A 24,087-nucleotide genomic window follows, 5' to 3' on the forward strand; every position below is an offset into this window, starting at 1 on the left:
TATGCCCCAAGAATATGTTCCAGGGTTATCTTGTACTTTCCTAGCCTCAGCCCTGGAATAAGTAATTTCTTTAAGGTTATTTTTAATAGAGCATGGCATATAGAGGTCAAAATCTGGGATCGAAGATTATGTTGATTGGTACTGAGCTGTTATTACACTGAGCTAGGAAATGTGTGTGTATGTGCATGTGTGTGTATATGTATATATAGAGAGAGTTTGTTTAAATATATATTTGTGTGTATATATGTATATTTATTCATGTTATTACTACTATCTCCTATTTCAACTCAGTATCATAGGGTTCTGCTCTTTCATATTTATATATTTTATAGTTCCTTTTCTTAACAGTGTAAAACCTGGCTCCTTTATTCTAATTTACTCAGTCTTGAAATACATGAAACTTTCAGAATTGCTAAACCTATACTACCACAAAAACCCAGAATTACTAAATAGAGTTCAAGATTTCTTTATAATTTTTTGGAGGTAAATTACATATGTGAAATGGACAAATTATATGGTCACTTTGAGTTTTGACACACACTCTTGGTCCTCTGACAGTTCTGACTTTTCCTTCTCAGTCTCCTTGGTGGCTTCTCACCTCTGTTAATCTTCAATATTGTTCTACAGAGTTCTCTCTGTTCTCTTTTCTGTTACCCTGTGTTACACCTATTTGCATCATAATCTCTGCAGCTAGAATCAGGATCAAGATTAACTCATTTTTGTAATCCTAGGGCCTCTTTTAGTCTTCGGCATATGCAAGGTGCTAAACAGGTGTTTGAGTGAAAAAAATGTGCACAATTTTATTACTTATGTCGATTTATAGATTGTTTGTAGAAGCCTCCTTTGAGAATCCTGAATCAATAAAAGATCAGATTTGTATAATGCCCAAAGAATAATCGTATTTCATTAATTCTAATCTGTGCGTTTATTATGTATTTTTATGTCTTATCCTCTGTGAAACTGAGATATATCTTTAGGCCTTCACTCTTAGAATTGGTGTGAGTCAGGTGTGAAAAATTCTATTGACCCATTCTTGGTAGAAAGCACCAGCATCAAAATGTCTCAAGATTTAATGAAATATGGTACAGTTACTTTGGCCATCTCTGCTACTGTATATTATGATGATTTGGGACTATTGTAAGCTATAAAAGATAGTCTAAAACCCCTTAACGTTGGGGTTGGGGAGTACAAGTTGAAATGACTTAGGTTACTTTTCTCTATTATGTAACAATGAGTTGCTGGGTTATGCGTCTCCACAGAAGACAGGACTGTTAGATCCTAGAGGGCAGTGACTTGGTCCGGGTTCTTTCTCTGGCTCCACTGAGTGCAGTAGCTTTCTAATATCTATCGGGTGGCAGAGTGCTTATTTCACCTCCAACTGGTTAACTGCCAGTGTGACTCACCTTGCCTGGGAGAACACAGCAGTGGCAGAATCCTCCTCCCAGGGAGTCCTGCTGGGAATGCTCGCTAGGGGTAACGCTGGGCAGCCCCTTTATTTTAGAATCCAGGAGACCAAAAGAACTCTGATGGGTCTAAATGTGTTGTGACTTCTTGCATTTCATTTATCAATTTAAAACAATAACACATTTTCTTTATCAACAGGGGTGAAACCTCGGTCTGGCTGGTCTATCGATCCTTTTGGACATTCACCAACAATGGCTTATCTTCTAAAACGTGCTGGATTTTCTCACATGCTTATCCAGCGAGTTCATTATGCAGTTAAAAAACATTTTGCATTGCATAAAATGCTGGAGTTTTTCTGGAGACAGAATTGGGGTATGTAGGGTTTGATGAAAGCTGAAGATCTCACTTGACCTAGATGTTATTTCACAGGGGTTATGAACTCATGCTGTTGTGGGTTTTGTTCAGAGTGTCAGTCTGGAAAATATGGTTGCCTAAAGATACACATAATTGTTTTTTCAATGTATTTGTGTCAGGAGTCTTTTAAGCACTGGTGAAGATATTTATCTATAGAACATTGTAGATTCTTTTTTAAGCCTAATGGAAGGAAATAAATACAAGTAATTAGTCTTTTGCAAATAATGCTTTCACTTGCTTCTCTTTTAAAAAGTACCTGTTTTATCACAAAGTTGAATGTGCATTAGAACTAATGTCCAGTCATATATCTCATATTCAGCCAGTGTTTCTTCCTTCTGTCTCTCCTGTCTCAGTATCTAGTAAGAGTTGCCTTTTAAAACCTTAATCCTGTCCTACTAGAACAGCCCTCCTATTACCTGTGTTGCTTGTTTTCACACTGTTCTGTGGGCACGCAGGTGTTCCAAGGATGTACTTCTCCAGCTCTTTGCTGGGGCAGAGGTGACAAGATTTAGGCCTCCTGAGAGGCCTTTGCCTTTCCTAACCCCCATGTAATTCAGAACACCTTATTTTCTTACTTAATTTTATTTATTGAGTCATATGGGCCATGCATGGTGTTAGATGCTTTATATCCACTCTTTCATTGAATCTTTATAATTCTTTAAATTAGTTTCTATAATTATCCCTTTTAAATGGTGAGGAAATGGAGGCTTAGATATGTGAAGCCATTTGCCAAAAATCATACAGGTAGTGGGTACAGAGCTGAGATTTGAATCCAGTTCTGTGCTGTTCCAAAGCCCAGGTCCCTAACCCCTAGTATATACCACCATCAGTATTAAGTTCTTGGTAAAATTTCATCTGAAAAAAGGATTTCATTGCTAAGACAATGTTCAGAAATCACTGCATTACATCATACTTGCTTCTCTGTGTAATCTAGACCCTCCTTAAGTGTTTCGGAAAAGTCATTTGTAAATTTAGATGGTATCTTTATGTGTACTGTTGTTTTTTTCAATGAGGAAACATATTAGCTATATAATTTTTTATCCTGGAAAATTAAACCTAATCTGTAGAGAAAACAAGAGCTTGTAGGGGATTGCATCCTGTATACTTTGATCAAATGCAAAGGAGCATATTAATTTTTTTATAAAAAGGATTATTAATTTGAGGAAGCCCTACTTAAACTATTACTTACATTCAAATTGCCCATAAATATCCATCACCAGGAAATTACTGAGTACTTTTATGTACTTAATACCATGCTAAGAAGAAATCTTGCTTATAAGAAAATTATAGTCTAATTTGATAAAAGACAGACACCACCAAATACAGCAGATAAACTGAAATGTGTAAATGAGCTGCTAAATAGTATGGCATGAAGAGAGGTAGTAGGATGTGGAGTATGTCCTTGATTCATAGCAGAAAGGAAAGAAGTTGCCATAAGTCCTGGGACTATGACAGCCTCTGTGCAGATAGCAAGCATTAGTGACCAACATCCATGATGTCACAGTCATGAATGTGATTCAGTGAAACAACTTACAGCACACAAATGTACGGTTTATAATAGCTTTAAAGTTTGGAAAAGACCTGGTAATGATTTTAACTAAATGGAGTATGAGAGAAAACTGGACTATTTTAAGACTTACCTGATAGATTTGGACATGTTGCTTTAAAATGATGTTTTGGAATCAAGTTGAGCTTCTTTGTGTGTTCTGGTTCTTAATGAAGCAGTTGTTTTCAATTTTTTTAAATGTACATGTTGCTTGTTTGTTTTTTCTTGTTGTCTGTCTTTATTATAAAAGCAATGCATTGCTGAGAATTGGAGATCCATACGTAAAGGGGAAGAGGTAGCTGCAGGTCAGAATCATAAAAAGATACCACTTTTAACTCTTATCGGAGTCCTTCAGTCTTACTTGGTGGGAGGCTTTTGACCTCTCGAAAGCGGTGATATCAACACATACTGGCACTGAGGTTTCAGTTAAAAACAGTTCTGTGTCAGGAACCAGTGCTCGTTTTCTGTATCTTTTTTGTTTGCTTTGTTTTGATTCTACTTTTTGCTTTTGAAAATTACTTTTACTTTTCCTCTGCCTCCATGGAGAAAAGCATCACTGGCTCTTTATTGGTGAACATCAGGGTGACTCCACAAGACTCTCCTGAGTACACTTCTTTCTCATCACTACAAAACCAGTATTTCCCCAGTATCTTCACACCCCCTCCTTCTTCTTCCCTTATTCTTCCAGGTCCCCTTTTTACTCCCTTCCTCTCTTCTCACCCAGTCTCTGCCGCTAATGGTCTCTCTCAGTGTCCTATTACCTGAGGTGGGAGCAGATGTGGCAGGGTCTGGCAGCCAGGGATAGACACGGCCATAATTTTGGATGAGCCCGTTATAACTTTTGCTTCTGCTCAGTTTATATCCTTCCAGGTCAGCAGATGCTGCTTTGTGGCGGGGCTTTTCTGTCTCAGCTAGGTTTAGATGGAAGAGGTAGATAGAGACAGATGTGAGTATCTTCCTTCTGGCTGGTGGTCATTAAACGCTGCTGGGGTGTGTGTTCTAGTAGTTGAAGGGGTTGTTGATTTAGGGTAGAGTTTGCATTATGTATGTATAAAGTACTGGAAATTTGAACAGTTTGGGGAAAACAAAATTTATAAATGCAGGTCTGTTGGCTCTTTATTTTAGATCTGGGATCTGTCACAGATATTTTTTGCCACATGATGCCCTTCTACAGCTATGACATCCCTCACACTTGTGGACCTGATCCTAAAATATGCTGCCAGTTTGATTTTAAACGACTTCCTGGAGGCAGATATGGTTGTCCCTGGGGAGTCCCCCCAGAAACAATATATCTTGGAAATCTCCAGAACAGGTACGAAAATATGCATTTTGTAAGACAACATCTTGAACAAGCAAGCATCAGTGGCTTGTTGCTGAAGGATTGAATAAATGGTTTTTAGTAGCCAGCTTATCCTTGTTCAAGGTATTCATTCAAACTAGATCTAAAGCAACTTAAAAATACCAGAGCCTTGACTATTTGTCTTGTATGTTATAACTTAATGGAAAGTGAACAATAGTAGATCAATATACAATGGATAACCTATAATACACTGTTATTACTGTCTCCTTTGCCCTCATTATAAAAGCCTTCTACTGTGTTTGATTGAGTTCATATACTTTTGTTGATAATAAAACTTACGGCCTCTATGGTATAAATTGGTAAGAAAAGCAGCCCAACTGCAAAAACACATTTATTGAAATGGAACACATAAAGAGTATAATTATCTGTTCCCTTAACAACAATTTCAGTAATAGTGAATGCTGCCCAGCTCTGATGAATACACATCTGCATCTTTCTGATATTTTTGACTTATAGAAAACTTTAATTAGAATATTTATACTTAAAGATTTTTAAATAAAAATCAAAGGAATGAATTATTTTTTTTTCTTAGAAGAAAACTGTCCTAATGATGGAAACATCTCATTAAACCAGGCTACCTATACTTCTAATTCTGGTGCTTTTAAAGTTTAATTTCTTCACTTTAAAATTAGTGGCATGTAATGCATTAAAATAAAACACTGTGTTGTAATATAAACCACTCAACTCTGCTAGAAAAATAATATAGCCTTGTAAGATCGTTGCTCTGTGCTCAAATCTCTTTATTCTTAAAAAGGCTTTTAAAAAAGTGTGTGTGAGGATGAAGGTGGGATTGGGTCTCTTTGCGTTGAGTGTCCTTGTGGCCATAAAGAAAACATTCCAGTGTGAGCCTCTCACTGGCAGGCACAGAAGTATTTTAGCACGGCAGCCTTCTTGAAGCCATGGATCCTTTGTATCAAAATCTGGCTTTCGTAGTTGTTTTGAAAAACTGTCCAAGGTTTGGGAATCAACCTGGTTTCATTTTCTTGATTCCTAGAGAAGTGAGGATCAATGGGAGACCCTGAACAGCCTGCTTTCTAGGGTCAGGCTACTTAGGCTAAGAGAGTAATCCAGTACATTATGTAGCAAAAGGAGCAATGGAAAGGAAGTGGTGGTGGATTGGGGCGGTGTGTGTGTGCGTGTTTGAGGGGGGGGATTCTTGCCTGTCTACTTGGGAAAACAGCTGTTTGTAACTGAATGGTATTTACACTCCTTTCAGCTCCAGTGGTCAGGGATAGGAGACTTCTTGAAGGGTAACCGGAATCCCAGTGCACTCATAGATATTTTGAGGCCCGTTTTTTCTTTTTTGAGTGCTCCTTAGAGTACTTGAGAACCATTTTGTGTCATCCTGTCGCTGTGTCATAGAACCCTTCAAAGATTACCCCCCCCCCCATTCCCCCAAGAACACACCTTGTGGTCAGTCAGTTCCAGTGATTCTGAAAGTGGTTTCCAGGCACCTGGGACATACAGATGAGAGCGTCTATGTAATACCTACACAGTTTTTTTTTTAAACTTCTTACAAGTCTTGAAGTCTTAGCTCTGCTGGTTATTCCCGTGCAGATATCACCTTCCTTTTGATGTTGTGATGAACAAAGATCAAACATGGGCATTCCAGCTTAATGGCATTTGATTTTTTAATTCCCTAAAGAAAATGAAATTTAACTATAAGGTACAGGTGATACATTTCATAAGTTCAGTTTATCAGGTTCCTCTACTTTGCAGATAAAGAAATACCGTTCTTCAACAAGTTCAGTTTTTGGTCTAGTACCATATATTTTACATACGATGATGATTTACATGTCAGGTGATTTGATGTTTCAGGGAATTCTTTTCTTCTTTGATCTAGTTAAGTTGCTCTTTCTTACGTGGTAGAATAAGTGAAGAGCAAATTGCAGCTGTGCATCTTTAAATGTGATGTTGGTCAGTGCATTTGTCATAAGTTTACTGTACATTAGTGAGTACCCACTACCTGCCAGGTGGGTTAGGTTGGTCCCTTGGCTTTCCCAGCATTGACACTTTCTGAGCAGGAGCTTGGGAGTTAGTTAGGATAGATGCTGAATAGAAAAGGCACTTCATTAGACTTTGTGATTTCTTTCCTCTTATGTGTTTTACACATATACATGCAAAATATGGTATATCTTACAGTAGTAAACCTTGGGATGCATTTAAATGATCGCATACCCTTTTTTATGCTGGTTGCCTGGGGGATCTAGTTGGATGCTCATTCATACTATATCTTATATCGGCAATTTATGTGTATTTTTTTCCTCGTATTTCTTTGGTCTTATATATCTTTCTATGTGATTAATCTCATTGTATGTGTGTTTTTTAATTGTAAGTAATAATCTAAAATTGTTTTTGGAAAATGTGGAATATTAGTAAATTACTAGTAAAAATTAAGTACTATATTGAATGCTAATCTCTGAAAACTAAGTATTATATGTTATATAATTGGGTCATTTGTAGAGACGTGGATGGATCTAGAGACTGTCATACAGAGTGAAGTAAGTCAGAAAGAGAAAAACAAATATCGTATATTAACGCATATATGTGGAACCTAGAAAAATGGTACAGATGAACCGGTTTGCAGGGCAGAAATTGAGACACAGATGTAGAGAACAAACGTATGGACACCAAGGGGGAAAAGCAGCGGGGGTGGTGGTGGTGGGATGAATTCGGAGATTGGGATTGACATATATACACTAATATGTATAAAATAGATAACTAATAAGAACCTGCTGTATAAAAAAATAAATAAAATTAAATTTTAAAAAAGAGAATATTACGGTTACATTTTATCCACCAAGTTATTAAATTTTTCTAATTTAATATTTGCAAAATATTAAATTTTTTAATATAGAGACTATCAGTATAAAAAGACTATCAATATAAAAAGATTATATGAGATTCTAAATTTAGTTAAATTTTTTTCATAATTTCTACAAAATGCCTCTTTCCATCATTGATATTCTTTGAGATTTCTTCATAAATTTTAATATCGTGAATTAGAATCTAATTCTGGATAATCCTTGAAATGAAAATTGGAATAGTGTGTAAAAAAGTGTATTTGTCATTTATCACTGTTTTTTTAAGCTTTGGCATTAGAAATATGGAGAACTACTCTGGGTTCATCTGCTTGTTTAATTTCACTTTCAGAAGCCCTTCCTCTTAGTTTGTGTTCCCAGACTTCCTCAAATGGTGCTCCAATTCAGCATCTCCCAAAGGGTTTTTTACAGAATACGAGAATATGAAATATATAAAGCACAGCAGCACATTGTGTTTAGCTGACCTTTTGAGTCATGGGTTAGCGCCCAGAGAGATAGAAACCAAAATAGCTCATTCAACTCCTAAGCTTTATCTGTTGATCAGTATTAAGAAGGACACCGTGAGGAATACTCAGATTATTGATGGAAGGTGTTAAGTGAGTTGATTTTCTTCCTTCAGAAAAGAAAATATGGTTCTATAATTGGCTTCATTCTAAATACCTTTTTATGTTTAATTAGGCAATTTTAGATTAAATTAGAGAAAGGGAATTAAGTCAAAGCAAACTTCAAAGTTTATATAGATGAGAAATCCTGTCTTCTTGGACTAAATTGTTTTACGACAGGCTATCTGGGAGCCAATCTTTGTGGCTGACCTTTAGGAGGACATTGATGCCCCCAGTAATTATATGCCAAAGTTGGTATGTGACTTTATTTCTCTAAGGATATTCCATTGGAAAACTATGGGTTTTTCCCTCTGATAAGAATTTATGAATATTTTAAATGGATAAAGAAAATCACTATGGTAGTTTAAAAAGCCTGCCTCATAAATTATGCTAAGATAGAATATAGGTAAAATACACAATACTTTATTTTAATATAATACACTTGTTCTTTTCTTAGTAGTATTTTCCTTTTTTCTTTTGTAGGGCTGAGATGCTTCTAGATCAGTACCGAAAGAAGTCAAAGCTTTTCCGTACCACAGTTGTCCTGGCCCCCCTAGGAGATGATTTCCGCTACTGTGAACGCACGGAATGGGATCATCAATTCAAGAATTACCAACTGCTTTTTGATTATATGAATTCTCGTTCTCAATATAATGTTAAGGTAATGAGAAAATATTTTATTATGAGACTGTATTTGAAGTTGACCCTTCATTATTAAAAGAGGCTAAAACACAATAGCCTTAGTTTCTTTGTCCCACATCCCAGTATTTCGTAGAATATGTAGTTCTTCTATAAAAGTATAATTTATGAAGAGGAAAATTATCTTATATTACAGTTCCATTTCTAAAGTTGTCCCTTTCTTACCACTCATTGAGTATTAAAGAGGCATTACTTTATGTAGTTGAAAACATGCACCTACTAAGTTGTGATGTTCATTTTCCAGTGATGCCCTGTTTTCCTTTCCTACTGAAAGTTTGTTGTTTCTTACAGTTGCATCCTGTGATTTAGTAGTGTGACTGGCAGATGCACATGTCAAGAATTTTGCAAACAAACGTCTTGTATCCAGAGACTACAGTAGCGTTTTTCTTAGATGAGAAGGCTTCTAAAATTAATCATTTGTCTGTTGTTCTTGCTCTTTCTTCCCCCCTGTGGAAAATCTATTATGTACCCTAAAGTTGTGAGAATAATGTAAATTCCTCCCTCCACCCGACTCCCGCTTCCCATATCCATGACTCAGCTACAACATTCGTCAACTCACGGTCACTCTTGTTTCAGCTGTGCCCCACTGTCATCTCACTCCTCTCTCTCGAATTATTTTGGAGCAAATCTCAGCGGTCATGTATTTTTGTCTATAACGATTTCAGTATGTATCTCTAAATGAAAAGGACGCGGTGTAAAAAATATGATCATAATACCATTATCACATCTGAAAAATTAATAGTAATTTAATATCATATATCCAGATAGATTCAAATTTTCCTGATCTCACAAAAGCATTTTTTTTTCTTTTTAACAGATGCATTGTGTAAGTCAGGATTCAAACAAGAGTCATATATTTGACCCTATATGAGAAAATGAATTGTCCAACAGTTTATTATATTCACATATGAACCTTTAAGACAGTAAAAGATATGTGAAAATACCATAGAGAAGAAGTGATATACCTGGTAGGAAATTAGAAAGGTGATGATATACCACCTTTTATGTAGTGAGAATTCAAATTTATTAAGTAAACTTAAATAATATTAAATAAATAAATACACTTAAATAAAATATTGAGGTTATTCAAGATACTTAAAACTGAATTTCTACCATGTTATAGACTCTGAGCATCGGGCCTATATTTAAATCATCCCTGTAATCTCCTCAAAGATAAAGTGCATACATGGACATTTGATTAGAAGAGTCCATATGTATGTGGGGATCTTATCTCTAAATATATCTTCTTGGGGAATGGTTTTGAGGTCTGCAAAAGGATCCACTGCATGATTCTGAAGAATTTAATCCTGCTTTTAGTATTTTACCTTTTTCCTCCTTTGTTTGCCCACTAGAACAATTTTAAAGTAATTTAAAAAGTTGACATATCATATACATAGAAGTGCACAAACCATTAAGTATACAAAGAATATTTTCAAGTTTTAAAACCCCCATGTAATATAAAAAAAAAAAGTCTATATGTGTATAACTGAGTCACTTCACTGTACAGCAGAGATTGGCACAGCGTTGTAAATCAACTGTACTTCAATAAAATAAATAAATAACCCCCCCATGTAACCACCATTGAGATCAAGATGTAGAACATTTGTAGCCCCTGGAAGGGTCCCACAGGTGTCCTCCAAGTCATTACCAATTCCTTCAAAAGTAACCACTATTTTCATTTCTATCACTGTGATTAGTGTTGCCTATTTTTGAATTTTATGAGAAAGGAATCTTAAATATGCGTTATTTTGTGTCTAGCTTTTTTTGCTCCACATTATGTTTTTGAAATTCATCCATCCACCATTACGTGTTGCTGTAACAGTAGTTCATTAATTTTTTATGCTGTTTAGTATTTCTTTTTTCTTTTTTTAAAAATATTTATTTATTTATTTGGCTGCATCGGGCCTTAGTTGCAGCATGCAGTATCTTCGTTTGCCAAGTGTGGGATCTTCGTTGCGGCATGCGGGATCTTTAGTTGCGGCATGCGAGCTCTTAATTGCAGCATGTGGGATCTAGTTCCCTGACCAGGGTTCGAACCCGGGCCCCCTGCATTGGGAGTGTGGAGTCTTAGCCACTGGACCACCAGGGAAGTCCCAATGCTGTATAGTATTTCTAGTATCCATTTGATATATATATACCACCATTCATCCATTCTATTGTTGATGAACATTTGGGGTGTTTCCAGTTTTTGTCTATTACAAATAATGCTGCTTTGAACATTTTGTGCATGTTTTGGTATACATATGTATGAGTTTATGTGGGTATAAAATGGGATGGAGTTCTGGGGTTATTGGGAATTTACATGTTCAACATCACTAGATATTGCCAAACAAGATTCCAAAACAGAAGCACTGGGTATTGCATGGTATGACGGTTTCAATTGCTCCACTTCCTTACTCAGACTTTGTATTGTCAGGATTTTTTTTTAATCCTTTATGATAGATGTGATGGTTTTATTTTGTATTTCTGGTAGTTAATGAGGTTGAGTCTCTTCATAAGTTTATTGCCATTTGGATATCCTCTTTTGTGAAGTGCCTATTTAAGTCTTTTGATGATTTTTTTTTTATTAAATTGGGTCATCTGTCTTTTTCCTAACCATTTATAGTTCTCTTATGTATTTTGGATTGAGTCTTTTTTTCAGATAAAAGTTATACAAATGTTGTCTCCCACTATATAGCTTGTGTTTCTCTCTCTTAATGCTGTCTTTTGACGAACAGAAATTCTTAATTTTAATTGAATGTAGTACAGCAGTATTTTCCTTTATGGTTAGTGCATGTTATGTTTTGCTTAAGAAAATTTTGTTTACCCCCATGGTCATGAAAATACATTTCTTCTGAAGCTATCCTCTAGAAGTTTTATTGTTTTACCTTCAACATTTAGGTCTGTAGTATATTTGGAATAGATTGTTGTGTATTGTGTGAAGGGAGGGATCAATATACTTTTTGCCCATGTGAGTATCCAGCACCATTTATTGAAGACCATAGTTTGCCCACTGCACTGCAGTGTTGTCTTTATCATTAACCATGAGTGAGACGAATGTATGTGTGGGTCTGTGTCTAGACTTTCTATTCATTTTTGTCTCTCTGACTGATCTCATACTGTCTTAATTACTACAGCTTTATAATAGATCTTACTGTCTGATAGTATAATTCTTCTAGTTTTGTTGTCCTCAATATTGCATTGGTTATTGAGCTCATCTGTACCTATTGGGTCTGAAGTTAACGCTGTATTTCCTTGTATTTGTGACCCTCATTTCTTGCATGTTCACACACACATATTCTGCTTCCTAGTAATTACATTCTGCTTCCTGGTAATGAGATTAGGGAGTAATACGTAATATTAACTAAAATGTATTGAGAGATTATGATTTGGTAATTAAGTTTTTAAAGTGCTTTACTTTATTTAAAAATTTTTTTCTAGTTTTACTGAGATATAATTTGACATATATCACTGTTTATGTTTAAGGTGTACAGCATAATGATTTGACTTACATATATTGTGGAATGATTACTGCAGTAAGTTTAGTTAGCATCCATCATCTCATATAGGTATAATTAAAAAAAGAAAAAGAAAAAATATTTTCCTTGGGATGAGAACTCTTAGGATTTACTCTCTTCACAATTTTCATACATATACAGCAGTGTTAACTGTAGTCATCATGTTGTATATTACATTCCTAGTACTTATTTCTCTTATAACTGGAAGTTTATACCTTTGGACTACCTTCCTCCAGTTCCTCCTCCCTACCCATCACCTCTGATAACCACACATCTGCTTTCTTTTCCTGAGTTGTTTATTATTATTATTACATTTCACATGTAAGTGAGAGCCACAGTATTTATCTTTCTCTTTATCTACTTAGCATAATGCCCTCAAGTAAAGTGCTTTACTTTAACAATAATTGAATTCTCTGAACATTTTCTGGTAGGTACTATAATTACTCATGAGGAAACTGAGGCACAAATAGATTAACTTGCCCAAGAAACACTATATTTGGTGAAGCCAAGATAAGAGTAGATAATATAGTTGAAAATTGATTTTCTTTAATGTAAGCATAAGGATTTGGAAATAGACATCCACTTTGCTGTTACAAAATTTATTATATCACAATTAGATTATAATAACTTATATTTGTCTTACTAATATCATTGTTATGTTTCTGGTTGATATTTTGCCTTTGCAATGGAAGAATAATAGCTAAAACTTATACCGTTATTTGCCAGTCATGTTTCTAAGCATTTTACTTAGAACCCTATTAGCTGTAACACAGAGAGACTCAGAGACATTATATACTATGCTCAAAATCACATGTTGCATAAGTGGTAGAGATGGAATTCAAACCCACATCATCAGGATCCAGCTTCTGTGCTGCTCTTAATAACTGTTGGAGTGCCACTAACTCTTTTTGACTACTTTAATTATTTTTCTGCCACACTGAATCAAAATGGCTCTCAATATGTGTGTGTGTGTATGTATGTATGTATAAGGTCAGAAACAGCAAAATTAGCATCATATTAAAAAGAGCACATTCCCTACTTAATTAATTGTGTGTTTACTTCTAGCAACACTGCCTTTTAATATCTGTTTATGAGGTCTGGTATAATGTTTCTTTTTTCCTTTGATTTATAGAATAGTTTGGGCTCATAGAAATGGATTTATGTACTAGTAATTTGAGTCACTAGTCAGAAAAACCTTTTTATTTGAGCAGTCAGCCTTGCAATTCTTGTCCCTCTTTGTGTTTTACCTCTATTCATTGTTACCTGCTGGTAGAGAAAGTCCATTTTTTTAATGACCTGCTGTTCTCGAAGTCTCTCTTCTCTCCATTATAAGAACACAAACTGGGGAGAAGGGGAGGCCAGGGGAGGGTATGTGCATATGATATATGAAAATACTTAATAGCTAACAAAACTGTTGTTCCAGACTTCTGGAACATTTTACTCAAAATACATGTCTTTTATTTTTGCTGCTTCCCCCACTTTCCATTCATCTCTGGATTATTCCATATCCTGATCCTTGCACACTTGGAGATTCTAGGGATACGTAAGGAGTTTTCAGATCCACAAATTTGTAGCTCTAAATAACTCTTCTTACTGCTTAGGTGTACAGGTTTTCTCTTAGTTTAACTTGGGACTTGATGCAAGTAAAAGAAAGTCACTGAGTGCTCTCCCCCCTGCATTTGAGTAAATCTGAGCTATATATTTATCTTAACTTGGAAGCATGTCTTAAATATTTTTTAGTAACTTTTCCTTTCAGTGCTAGAAACAATTTTAAGGTAGAGATGAATGTGTGAATAAGTGAAATGTACCTTTTTTTTTTTTTTTTTTTTTTTTTACTAGATACAGTTTGGGACTTTATCAGATTATTTTGATGCACTGGATAAAGAAGATGCAGCCAATAGAAAGAATAGCCAATCAATGTTCCCGGTTCTAAGTGGAGATTTTTTCACTTATGCTGACAGAGATGATCATTACTGGAGTGGCTACTTTACATCCAGACCCTTTTACAAACGAATGGATAGGATATTGGAATCCCATTTAAGGTACAGTTACCTTTAGATAGCTACATTTATTTTTTTTACTTCTTTTATGTTATCATAACCTATCTGTAGAGTTTTGCATAATATACAGCATTTATGCAGTGTTAGGATGCACTTAATGTAATTGTGAAATATTAATGCAATCAGAGATGTGTCTCCAAACCATAATCAGATTATTACAGAGGCTTTTATTCTGGAAGGAAAAGCAGTTTATGTAATTAGATTTTCTGGGAGTTGTATTCAATATTTTATATTTTTCTAATTAAACTACTTATATTATTTGCACACCATGGTAGTATTCAGCGACATCATCGTGTGTCTGCAGGTCAGTAACCTGGCAAGCTGAATTGTTGGAAACAGGGGCAAGGGTCAAAAGGAGCAAATAGGGTCTCTCAGTAGCCTAAATGTAGGCCTCAAAGTACATACTCTAAAACCAATGTACTTTATATGTGGGAGAAATTTAGAGACTCCATCTCAGTTCTTATTTATTTATTTGAAACACATTTCTATAGGTATGATTTTCTGCTTAGAAGAAGAAAATTTGAAAGAGATGAGAACAGATGGAGGCAGAGTGATTGGTTGAAAAAGTAAACAGATACGGAGATGACAGAAAAGTCATTAGAAAAACATAAAAACACTCTAACCCTGCATTATCCAGTTCTTTTCAATCACTATCCAATAGAACTTTCTGTAGTGATAGAAATACTCTATTTCTGCACTGTTTATGCAGTATGGTAGCCACTAGCCACATGTAACTATAGAGCACTTGAAATTTGACCAGTGTGACTGAGGAACTGAGCTCTTAATTTTATTTAATTTTAATGAATTTTAATATATATAGCCACATGTGGCTAGTGGCTGTCATAGTGGAGAGTACAGTTCTATGTAACTGAGTCTCATTGTTTTTTGATAAAGAGAAACCACCCCAAGGGAATCCTGAGGCTTTTTCTATGTGTGTAGCTCAGGAGAGTAATTTATTTTCATGACAAATTCATTGTCAATTAAGTTCAAAATATGAATTCATGATGATTGATTTTCATGATGAACCTCAGTATTAAAAATAAAAATTTATATCAAACCTACCCTCTTCTATGTACTAATGGATATTGAATATATTTTGGACAGCCTTTTTATAAAAATCAATAATTTCTTTAAGAGTTGTACTTTGGTAGAGTAGTGTGTGTTTTTATTATTTTTACTGTTGTGCTACTGTTCCCACAAACTAACAGTAACTGTTATTTAAAAAGCCTAACCTTTGACTATTTTGGGGTATATTCACAAATGTGCCAGATGAATATACATTATTTGTAACAAAATAGATTTATATATTACAGAGATTTCTGCATTCTTACCCAATAGAATCTTAGTTATCTTTATGTTAGTTATCTTTATAGTTATTCATAATTTTTAAGTGTCAAGTATTTTTTAGTGGCAAAGAGTTATGAATATTGGTTCAATCTTAATTTATTGAACTTGTTTAAGGTGTTACTTAAATATATTACTACTGGTAATATATTTTGATAATTCTGCTGCTTTAAAATAAAACAATAAACATATAGTAAGTTGAATTTCAGAATGTAATTAATTTATTTGAAAATAAGTTAATTGTGTGATAATGATATTTCATCCTCAGCTCATTTGTAAAAAATGTGTATAAAATAGAAATGTACAAAGAAGAAAATATTCTTGAAATCCACTTTTTTACATTTTGGAGTATTTATATGTATATGTATTCTTTCCATAACCAGGAATACTTGCTCTGGATATATATGCATATATATACATACAATTTCCTTAATTCCAATATAGTGATTCTCATGCCATGAATTTCAGAAGGCTTATAATTTTATAAAGTGGAGATTATTTAGTTTCTTTTAATTATTTCAACAATTCAAATGAATTCTTTTTTTTTTAAGCAGTTTGAATCTCTCCTTGTTTTTTGATACCTTGATACATTTTCATGCTGCCTTGATTTTTCTCTCCATCATCTTAACACATTTGTGGTAAAGAATCTTCTTATATTTTTCACTCCATCAAGGCATGTCTCTTTTTAAAGAACTTTTAAGAAACCCATCTTGAACCATGTCCTCAGATGAAAAACATTAAAGATGAAAATTATAAACCCCCATATTATTGCTCAAAACTGTCCTTAAGCTAAAGTATTTTTATTCTTTACTTAAAAATACTAAGAAAAGACGGCATAAGATTTATCATCTTTCAGTTTCTATTGTTAAGTTCTCTATAGTTGTTGTATGTTATCATTCAACACTTAGACTAACTCTTGTCTCTGAGCTGTCTGGCCATCATTTTCTTCTTCTCCTTTACTGTTAGTCTAACACTCATGTGGCCATGCATTTCCCCACCACCTCTCCTCTTAATGTACCTATGTGAGAGTAAATGGCTTTCTGGTGATGAAGTTCATGGTATATCCAGTTCTTACTGCTTTGAGATATTTTTTTACTATGTTATATGTAAATGGACATATCTTTCTGCCAACAGTTACTGGTTTCTCTTCCTTACATCACTGAGACATGGTGTTCTTTGATGAGAATTTAGCTGTATTAGGTGGATACCTTTGTGGTTTTATAGAAATGTTTATTATCAATATCTGTCTTATAAATTGATTGTCCTGAAATCATCGATTTGAAAAAAACCACATTTGAAAATGTATCAGTGCCACCTATTTTAGGTAGTAAACTAAAATGTTTGTTTTGAAATAAAAATTAATGACTGTTTTATGCAATTAGGGCTGCTGAAATTCTTTACTATTTCGCCCTGAAACAAGCTCAGCAATACAAGATAAGTAAATTTCTTTCATCATCCCATTATATGATGCTGACAGAAGCAAGAAGGAATTTGGGACTATTTCAACATCATGATGCTATCACAGGAACTGCAAAAGATTGGGTGGTTGTGGATTATGGTACCAGGTAATATATTGAAAAGTGGACTTAAAACAAAATCTTTTAAAATTTCAGGTCATAAGCTTTTATCTTTTGATGAAGTGTCTTTTTTAATTGTAATACTGAATTTTTATTGAAGTAAAACACACTAAATCAAACCAATTTCAAAGATACACATGTCACACCAAGAAAACATTTTCAGTTATGCTGACAGCCCAAAATGCTTATGTTTTGATGAAGTTTTTAATAATTATATCCCTTATAAGGTTTGCTGTAGAAAACCCACCAATTTTCAGAGTCACCAGTTTTTCAAGAAATCTGTTGACAAAGTCCTGGCTGTCCCAACTTTTTATTGTAGTGCATTTCTGTAAACGGAGTAGTAAAACATTATTATAAAACCGATCCCACTTTTCCCCAAGTACAGTGTGGTAATTGAGGTTACTTCTTGACCAAGAATTTGGTATCAAGTAAATCATAGTTATAATCCAGGGAGATAAAGAGCTCCACTTCATTATACAGCCATTTAATTTCATCCTATTTCATATCCATTTGTTCTTGGATACCTCATTTTTTGATAGGGGCATTGACAAAAAAGTGTAAGCCTAGAAGAATAGCCAGGAAGTAGAAGAACCTAGAAACCTTGTCATATATGGACGATATAAGGAATTGGGATGAAAAGCGATGGCCTGGGTGTTGATATCAAAGCCGTCTTTAGCTCTTGGATGGTCTGTCAGATGAATGACGGAGTAGAACTCAGTTATTTTCATATTGCAGATCAGAAACAATGAGTACAGCCTTTGGCTCAGAATAGCAGAGGGCTTTGTAAACAGTGCTTCCCAATAAGCTTACCTTTTGTGATAGTGAGATTTCCATCATCATACCAGAGTTGAGGCTGCCATTCGTTAGGATCAATGCAGAGGAGATTCCCACACTGGGGGAGGAGTTTTGCCTATTGTTTCACTGTAGCTTAGGTTAGTATTTCTTCCAGATTATGCTTTGATATTATTTTTAAATCATTAAAAATATGCTCTGATTATAGATTTAAAAAGTGAATCTCTTTTATAGGTATTCTCATATGTGGAAAGTGTACATAGCACATAAATCATTATTAAAAAATTGATCCACAGCTGATACTACTAATTGTAATGAGGGTTAATTAAATTTTTAGTTACAGTATTTTGACTGCCTTCCACGAAACTTGGGAAAAAAGTATTCTTGAGGTTTCATTAGTTGACTTGAGTCTTTAAAAAATATATTCAAGGTAGTACCTTGAATATCTTCTCAGTTTTCTTATGGCAAATGTATTTGGCATCCATCTATTGAGATTGAGCTGGGCTTAAAGCAGAAAATACTCATTGGATGATAATGATGTTATTTCTTCCACAGAAAGCATTTTTGAAACTAAGGTCAGATACTCCATTTTTCTTTTTCACCTGTTCCTGTCTTCTTGGTTTATTGAGAGTTTAAAAGTGAGGCTGCTGGGAATCAGACCAGAGCAGAGCTCCTAAGAGGAAATAGAGAAGTCATCCTCCTCCACTGCCTACTTGCTATCTCTCTGGCTGCGATATTGAAAGAAATTTGGGTACAGGTCATTGGGTTTTTGCTACAGAACATTTTCTGTCTCATAACCTCTCCAAAAGGCCTGTCATTAGTTCCTCCATATGTTTGGTGTTGCTTTTAGCTTATAAAAGCATCCCCATACAAAATTGCATCTCAGAGAAAAAAGACACAATAATTCTCAAGTTGTACTTGACATTTGTAAATTTGCTTTGTGAGCACTTCACACTTCATTGAAAAGTCATAAACAATTATCAGGTCATTAGCACAGACATTTTAAGTAGGAAATTTCAAAACACAAGTTAGAGAATTATAAATAAAGAGGCAGCTAGTATTGGGTGGTCTCTTGTCCTTGGATTGTTGACTACTTTTTATTCAGATGTTGGCAGAAATGTCCCAGTGAACAAGTGTATGAGTTAGGGGCTGCCTTTGGCTGCTAGTAATAGCAACTCGTAACAGAATTAATCGTATCCTGCTTATCTTTAGGCCATGTAAAAGAAGTCTGCAGGTCACTGGTTCAGGTGTGACAGTTCCACAATGCCATCAGGGCTCCAGGCCCTTTTAGCTCTCTCTTCTGCCGTTTAAGGGTGACTCTTAGTGTCATGCTGTCAACAGTAGATTGAATGTTTATGTAATTACAAACTGGAGAGCAAGCATACATCATGGCATATTTGGATGTTAATTCTAATCATGGCATAAAAAATGAATTAGACTGGGCAGTGTCTATGTGGATGTTCAGCTTAAAAGTGGTTAATGGGGCTGTGTGAAGAAGGAATGGTAATGAGGTCAGTTACAGAAAGATTAAGAATTCTGCCAATTGCTAAGTTGTAATAAAGATAGGTAGGAGAAGAAAATGAACAGAGGGTAAGAATGAGGCTCCTAACATGTAGATCAAACTGTTGAATAACAGACATGATAACGTCTCCTTTAGACTGCAGGAATGGTAGCAAACTAGAAAACTGTGATTCCAAAGTGACGTTTCCTGAACTGTTTCATAATAGGATAAGGGCAGGTTAGGAAATTAGAGGCTCTGAGATATACCACGTTGATGAAATGTTGAAACATGTAAAATTTTGTTTTACCCAGTTTTCCCCAAACTTATTTACTGTGTTTAACTTTGTTTTGTTTTCAATAAAATAGCTTTATACATACTGAGAAAGTGTTTGGGAAACGTGCCTGTCCTTAGCGGTCATCTGATAAGAAGACTGCGTGTGTGCCTTTAGGACACGAACATTGATTCGTGACATTCACTCAGTTTATTTAGGACTCTTTAATACACTGTAACACATATAAAGTTTTAGCTGATGGAGAACATGACTTATTCTGCATGTTCAGACAACCTCATAAAGAGCCATGTAGATAATAAAAATAAACTTAGATTGAAGGAGTTGTTTTTCTGACTGAATTGTATTCATTCATGTATATGGTCTTTTAGTCTGGTGAAGACACTTACTACTATTTAGTAAAACATTTGAATAGACTGAGAAATTTAGCTGGATGATGGTCTGAACTTAAATCTGTAAGATTTTAATACTATGGTTACAGATTTACTATGTAAATGCATTTAATTCATAACTTATTGATCATGATCGCTTACATCTTTGAAGTTAATCTTAATGCTCTGGAAAAAAGTTATTTCCATCTAATTCTTTTGCAATTTTTTTGTTGTTGCATGCCAACAAAAATGTTTTTAACACATAGATACAAAATTGCTTCCTGTGTTGGGGAAAATAATATAATCACTCTATAAACAAAATAGATTCATTCTAATGGTTGATTGAAAACATGATTAGCAAAGTTTCTCTACAGATTTCTCCAATATGAGTTTACTTAGAGGTGCCTGCTCTCTAAAGCTTTAAAAACTAAGATTAAACTTGGAAAAAAGGCAAGTTTTTTTCCCTATATGTAGTGCTTCACCAATAGCTGGTAATGTACCGAGATTCTATTCCAGAATTGATCTTGAAACAGTTGATTCATAAGCATCCCTTTGGCTCCTCAGACATAATTATACAATCTGAATACAGTTAAGGATTTCAATGACAAAGAAATATAATAAGGACAAAGACAATTTCATTATCTGCATCTGTGAAATACTTTTTTTTCTCTAGTTCTTTTGAACAAGAACATGAAACTAAATTCACAAAGTATCTATTTGAATTCTTCAGGAATTTAATTCTTTGAAATGTGTATACTGATTGAATTTTTTTGTGAATGAGAGTTAACCTCATGTGTTCTTTTGTCATTATTTCAGTGCTTGTTAAAGATTTTTCTAAAGTAAAGTATCAAATCATTGCTTTTTGGTAGAATGCCTTAGAGCTATTGGGGTGATCATGCTGGCTATTGTTATTATTTGGTATGATATTCATGTAGAATATAAGTAGTTTGAATAAGTTTATGTGTTTCAGCTGTGTCCAGAAAGTTTTCTTATTTTAAATGAATCCTTATCAGTGATACCTTCTGATTAACTTTTTTTTATCCCTAAGTACTTCATTCAGGGTAAAAAAAGAGAGCCAATTCATCATAGGTTTATTACAGGTTTCACTTTGAATACAGGATGAAGGTGATAGTGGTTTGGCCATAATTAAAGAAACTGAAAATATTGTATACAGATTTTTAAAAATGTTTTTATTAAAGTATAGTTGATGTACAATGTTGTGTTAATTTCTACTGTACAGCAGTGATTCAGTTATACACATACATGTATATTTTCATATTCTTTTCCATTATGATTTAATCACAGGATATTGTATATAGATCCATGTGCTATACAGCAGGACCTTGTTGTTTACCTACTCTATGTATAATAGTTTGCATCTGACTAATCCCAAACTCCCAATCCAACCCTCCCCCACCCCTTCCCCCTTGGCAACCACAAGTCTGTTCTCTAGGAAAATATTGTATAGAGATTTTTTTTTTGGAATTTTATTTTATTTATTTTTTATACAGCATAGAGATTTTTGAATTACTTCTCAGACTAGTAAAATTTTTGGTTCACAGACTCTTTCATTCATTGATGAATTTAAAGAAGATAATTGGACATTCTGCACTGCTGCTTATTTTGAAGGACAAACGCTCGTACGACTCTTACTCTTTTGATACCTTCCTAGAAATGGTTAGTTGATATCTTCTATTTTCATAATAAAAATGTGTGATTCTTTTGTTCTTGGGTTGGAAAAGGGAGTGAGAAGCTTAATAAAAAGAGACATTGAAATATAATTATTTCTTTTTACATTATTTGAAAGAATTTGTATCACTGTATATAAATTACCTGTGTGTTCTTTCCCATAAGTGTGACTCTATTTGATTTATGGTGTGTATTTTATTCTCACTAAATCTAAGCATGAAAAATAAAATAATGAACTTATTTCAAGGTGTGTAAAGCATACAGGCTTTTAGAACACTTAAGATGATATCGTAAGGTAACTGGACGTTATAATTGTTATTTTCCTTAGCTTTAATTAGAAGCTCCTTGATCATATGTTTTCATATTAAAGTAAAAATGCAATAAACAGACTTACATTTTTTAAAGATATGAAACATATGACACAAAAGTAACATAGTAAAACTTTTTGCAGGATTGTCTCTAGAATTCTGATTTATTTGATTCCTAGTTAGAACTGCTCATTATGGACTCTAGTCCCCGTAACGTGCTGTACTTGAAATCTAAATACACAATACATGCGCACAGACACAAGATTTATTTGTTTTGAACTATGATGGACTTCATGTAGCTGGAAAGAGGTTTTGTTTTTTTTCCTACAGTGTCCTTTTCATGTTTTTTTAAGGTACTATTACATAGCTAATTTTGAAACAAGTTTTAAAAGTAAAATAAAAATTTCTGTTCATTTTTATAGGATTTGAAACAAAGAACACAAAGTTCTCTGCCACAAAAAAATGTAATAAGTCTGAGTGCGGAGCCAAGGTAAATAGCATAATTTCTCATAAACTTTGACCACTTCTATGACTTAACTTTTTGGGGTTTTCATGATTTTGTTCTGGACTCAGCATATATCGTAAGGCAGTATTTCATTTAATCAACTTATGAATTTAAAACAGTTGTTCTGAAGAAATGGATTTTCTCCCATGACTGTGTTGTATTCAATGCTAATAGCTAACACGGTGTTTGGTACATTGATAGCTGAATAAGCTATTATAACAATATTTCTTACAGATACTTGATGTTGGATGGTAAATATGTAGCTTTATTATAAAAATTACCTTATATTTATAATATTGATTAATTTTAGAGTATGTTCTTTCTTGATTCCCTTTTTGTTTACTTACCTTGTTTTCATTAATCTCTGATACTGTATTTTTAAATGAAAGAAGAGACGTAATTACTATTAGAAGATAAGGGTTCCCACTGTAAATTATTTACTAGGTAACTGTCATTGTGCTTGTAAAACTGCCTTATTTTCGCACTGTTGATTTATGTTTAAGTAAATGGGAAAGGTGTTCAGTCGACCTAAAAATGGGGCATTTAATTGATGGCTGCCTCTGATTTACAAAGAAACATTTTATGTTTTTATTGACAGTTATTTAACCAAGTTATCCATTTTTAATGAGCAAATGTCAATCAGTCAGTACCCAGTGTACCCAGATACACAGTGTAGTTTTGTAATATAACTTTTTACTACCTAAATTGAGAAATTGAGTATCACCTGTTATAAATTGTAGAATAAAAGAGTAATTGTAAAGTGTAATTCATGATTTTACACTTTATTAAAATTATTTTAAAATAAATGGAATCAAAGTTATTACAGAAATTTTATAATTGTTAATAAAGTTGAGATTTCAGTTAAACATAGACTAGAGCCTTAGCTGACTAAACTTCAGTAAGTAGAAACTTAAAGCATATATAGGTCACACCTTAGAACAGGAAGATAAGTATATTTTAATAATACTAAAGTATCACTAAAGTAATACTGAAGAAATCCTACATCTCATTTGGCTGGAAAAAAGAAGAGATTAATTTGAAAAGAAAGTTTAAGTCCTAAGTTTAGTCTTGCTGAAGTCTTATCTTAAAGCTTTCATATTGCCAAGCCATAGTTAGGGTGAAAGGATAATGATATTGAAAGAAAAATCAGTTGTAAAATTACAAAACATTTTCTCTGTCTTAAAATAAGTAATGTTTTGATGAATTTTGGATTGTATGGGCGTTCTTTATATTCTGTGTCCCTAATAAACTGTGGTGTCAGTAAATCTATTTGGCTTTCGGCATAATCCTCTTATCTATTACCTTTT

The 24,087-nt window shown here is 34.0% G+C and overlaps 1 protein-coding gene across 1 annotated transcript in view; it reads left to right on the plus strand.

Moving 5' to 3' along the window:
• Positions 1-24,087, plus strand: part of MAN2A1 (mannosidase alpha class 2A member 1) — a 159,373-nt gene that overhangs the window by 70,345 nt on the left and 64,941 nt on the right. Inside the window, exons 6-12 of the mRNA XM_059916869.1 lie at positions 1,603-1,776; positions 4,490-4,676; positions 8,632-8,809; positions 14,184-14,386; positions 17,131-17,313; positions 21,841-21,955; positions 22,698-22,765. Of these exons, the coding sequence (XP_059772852.1) occupies positions 1,603-1,776; positions 4,490-4,676; positions 8,632-8,809; positions 14,184-14,386; positions 17,131-17,313; positions 21,841-21,955; positions 22,698-22,765 (1,108 nt within the window). The remainder of the gene's footprint in view (positions 1-1,602; positions 1,777-4,489; positions 4,677-8,631; positions 8,810-14,183; positions 14,387-17,130; positions 17,314-21,840; positions 21,956-22,697; positions 22,766-24,087) is intronic.

The sequence above is a fragment of the Balaenoptera ricei genome, chromosome 3, assembly GCF_028023285.1.
Source record: "Balaenoptera ricei isolate mBalRic1 chromosome 3, mBalRic1.hap2, whole genome shotgun sequence".
NCBI classification, from domain to species: Eukaryota; Metazoa; Chordata; class Mammalia; order Artiodactyla; family Balaenopteridae; genus Balaenoptera; species Balaenoptera ricei.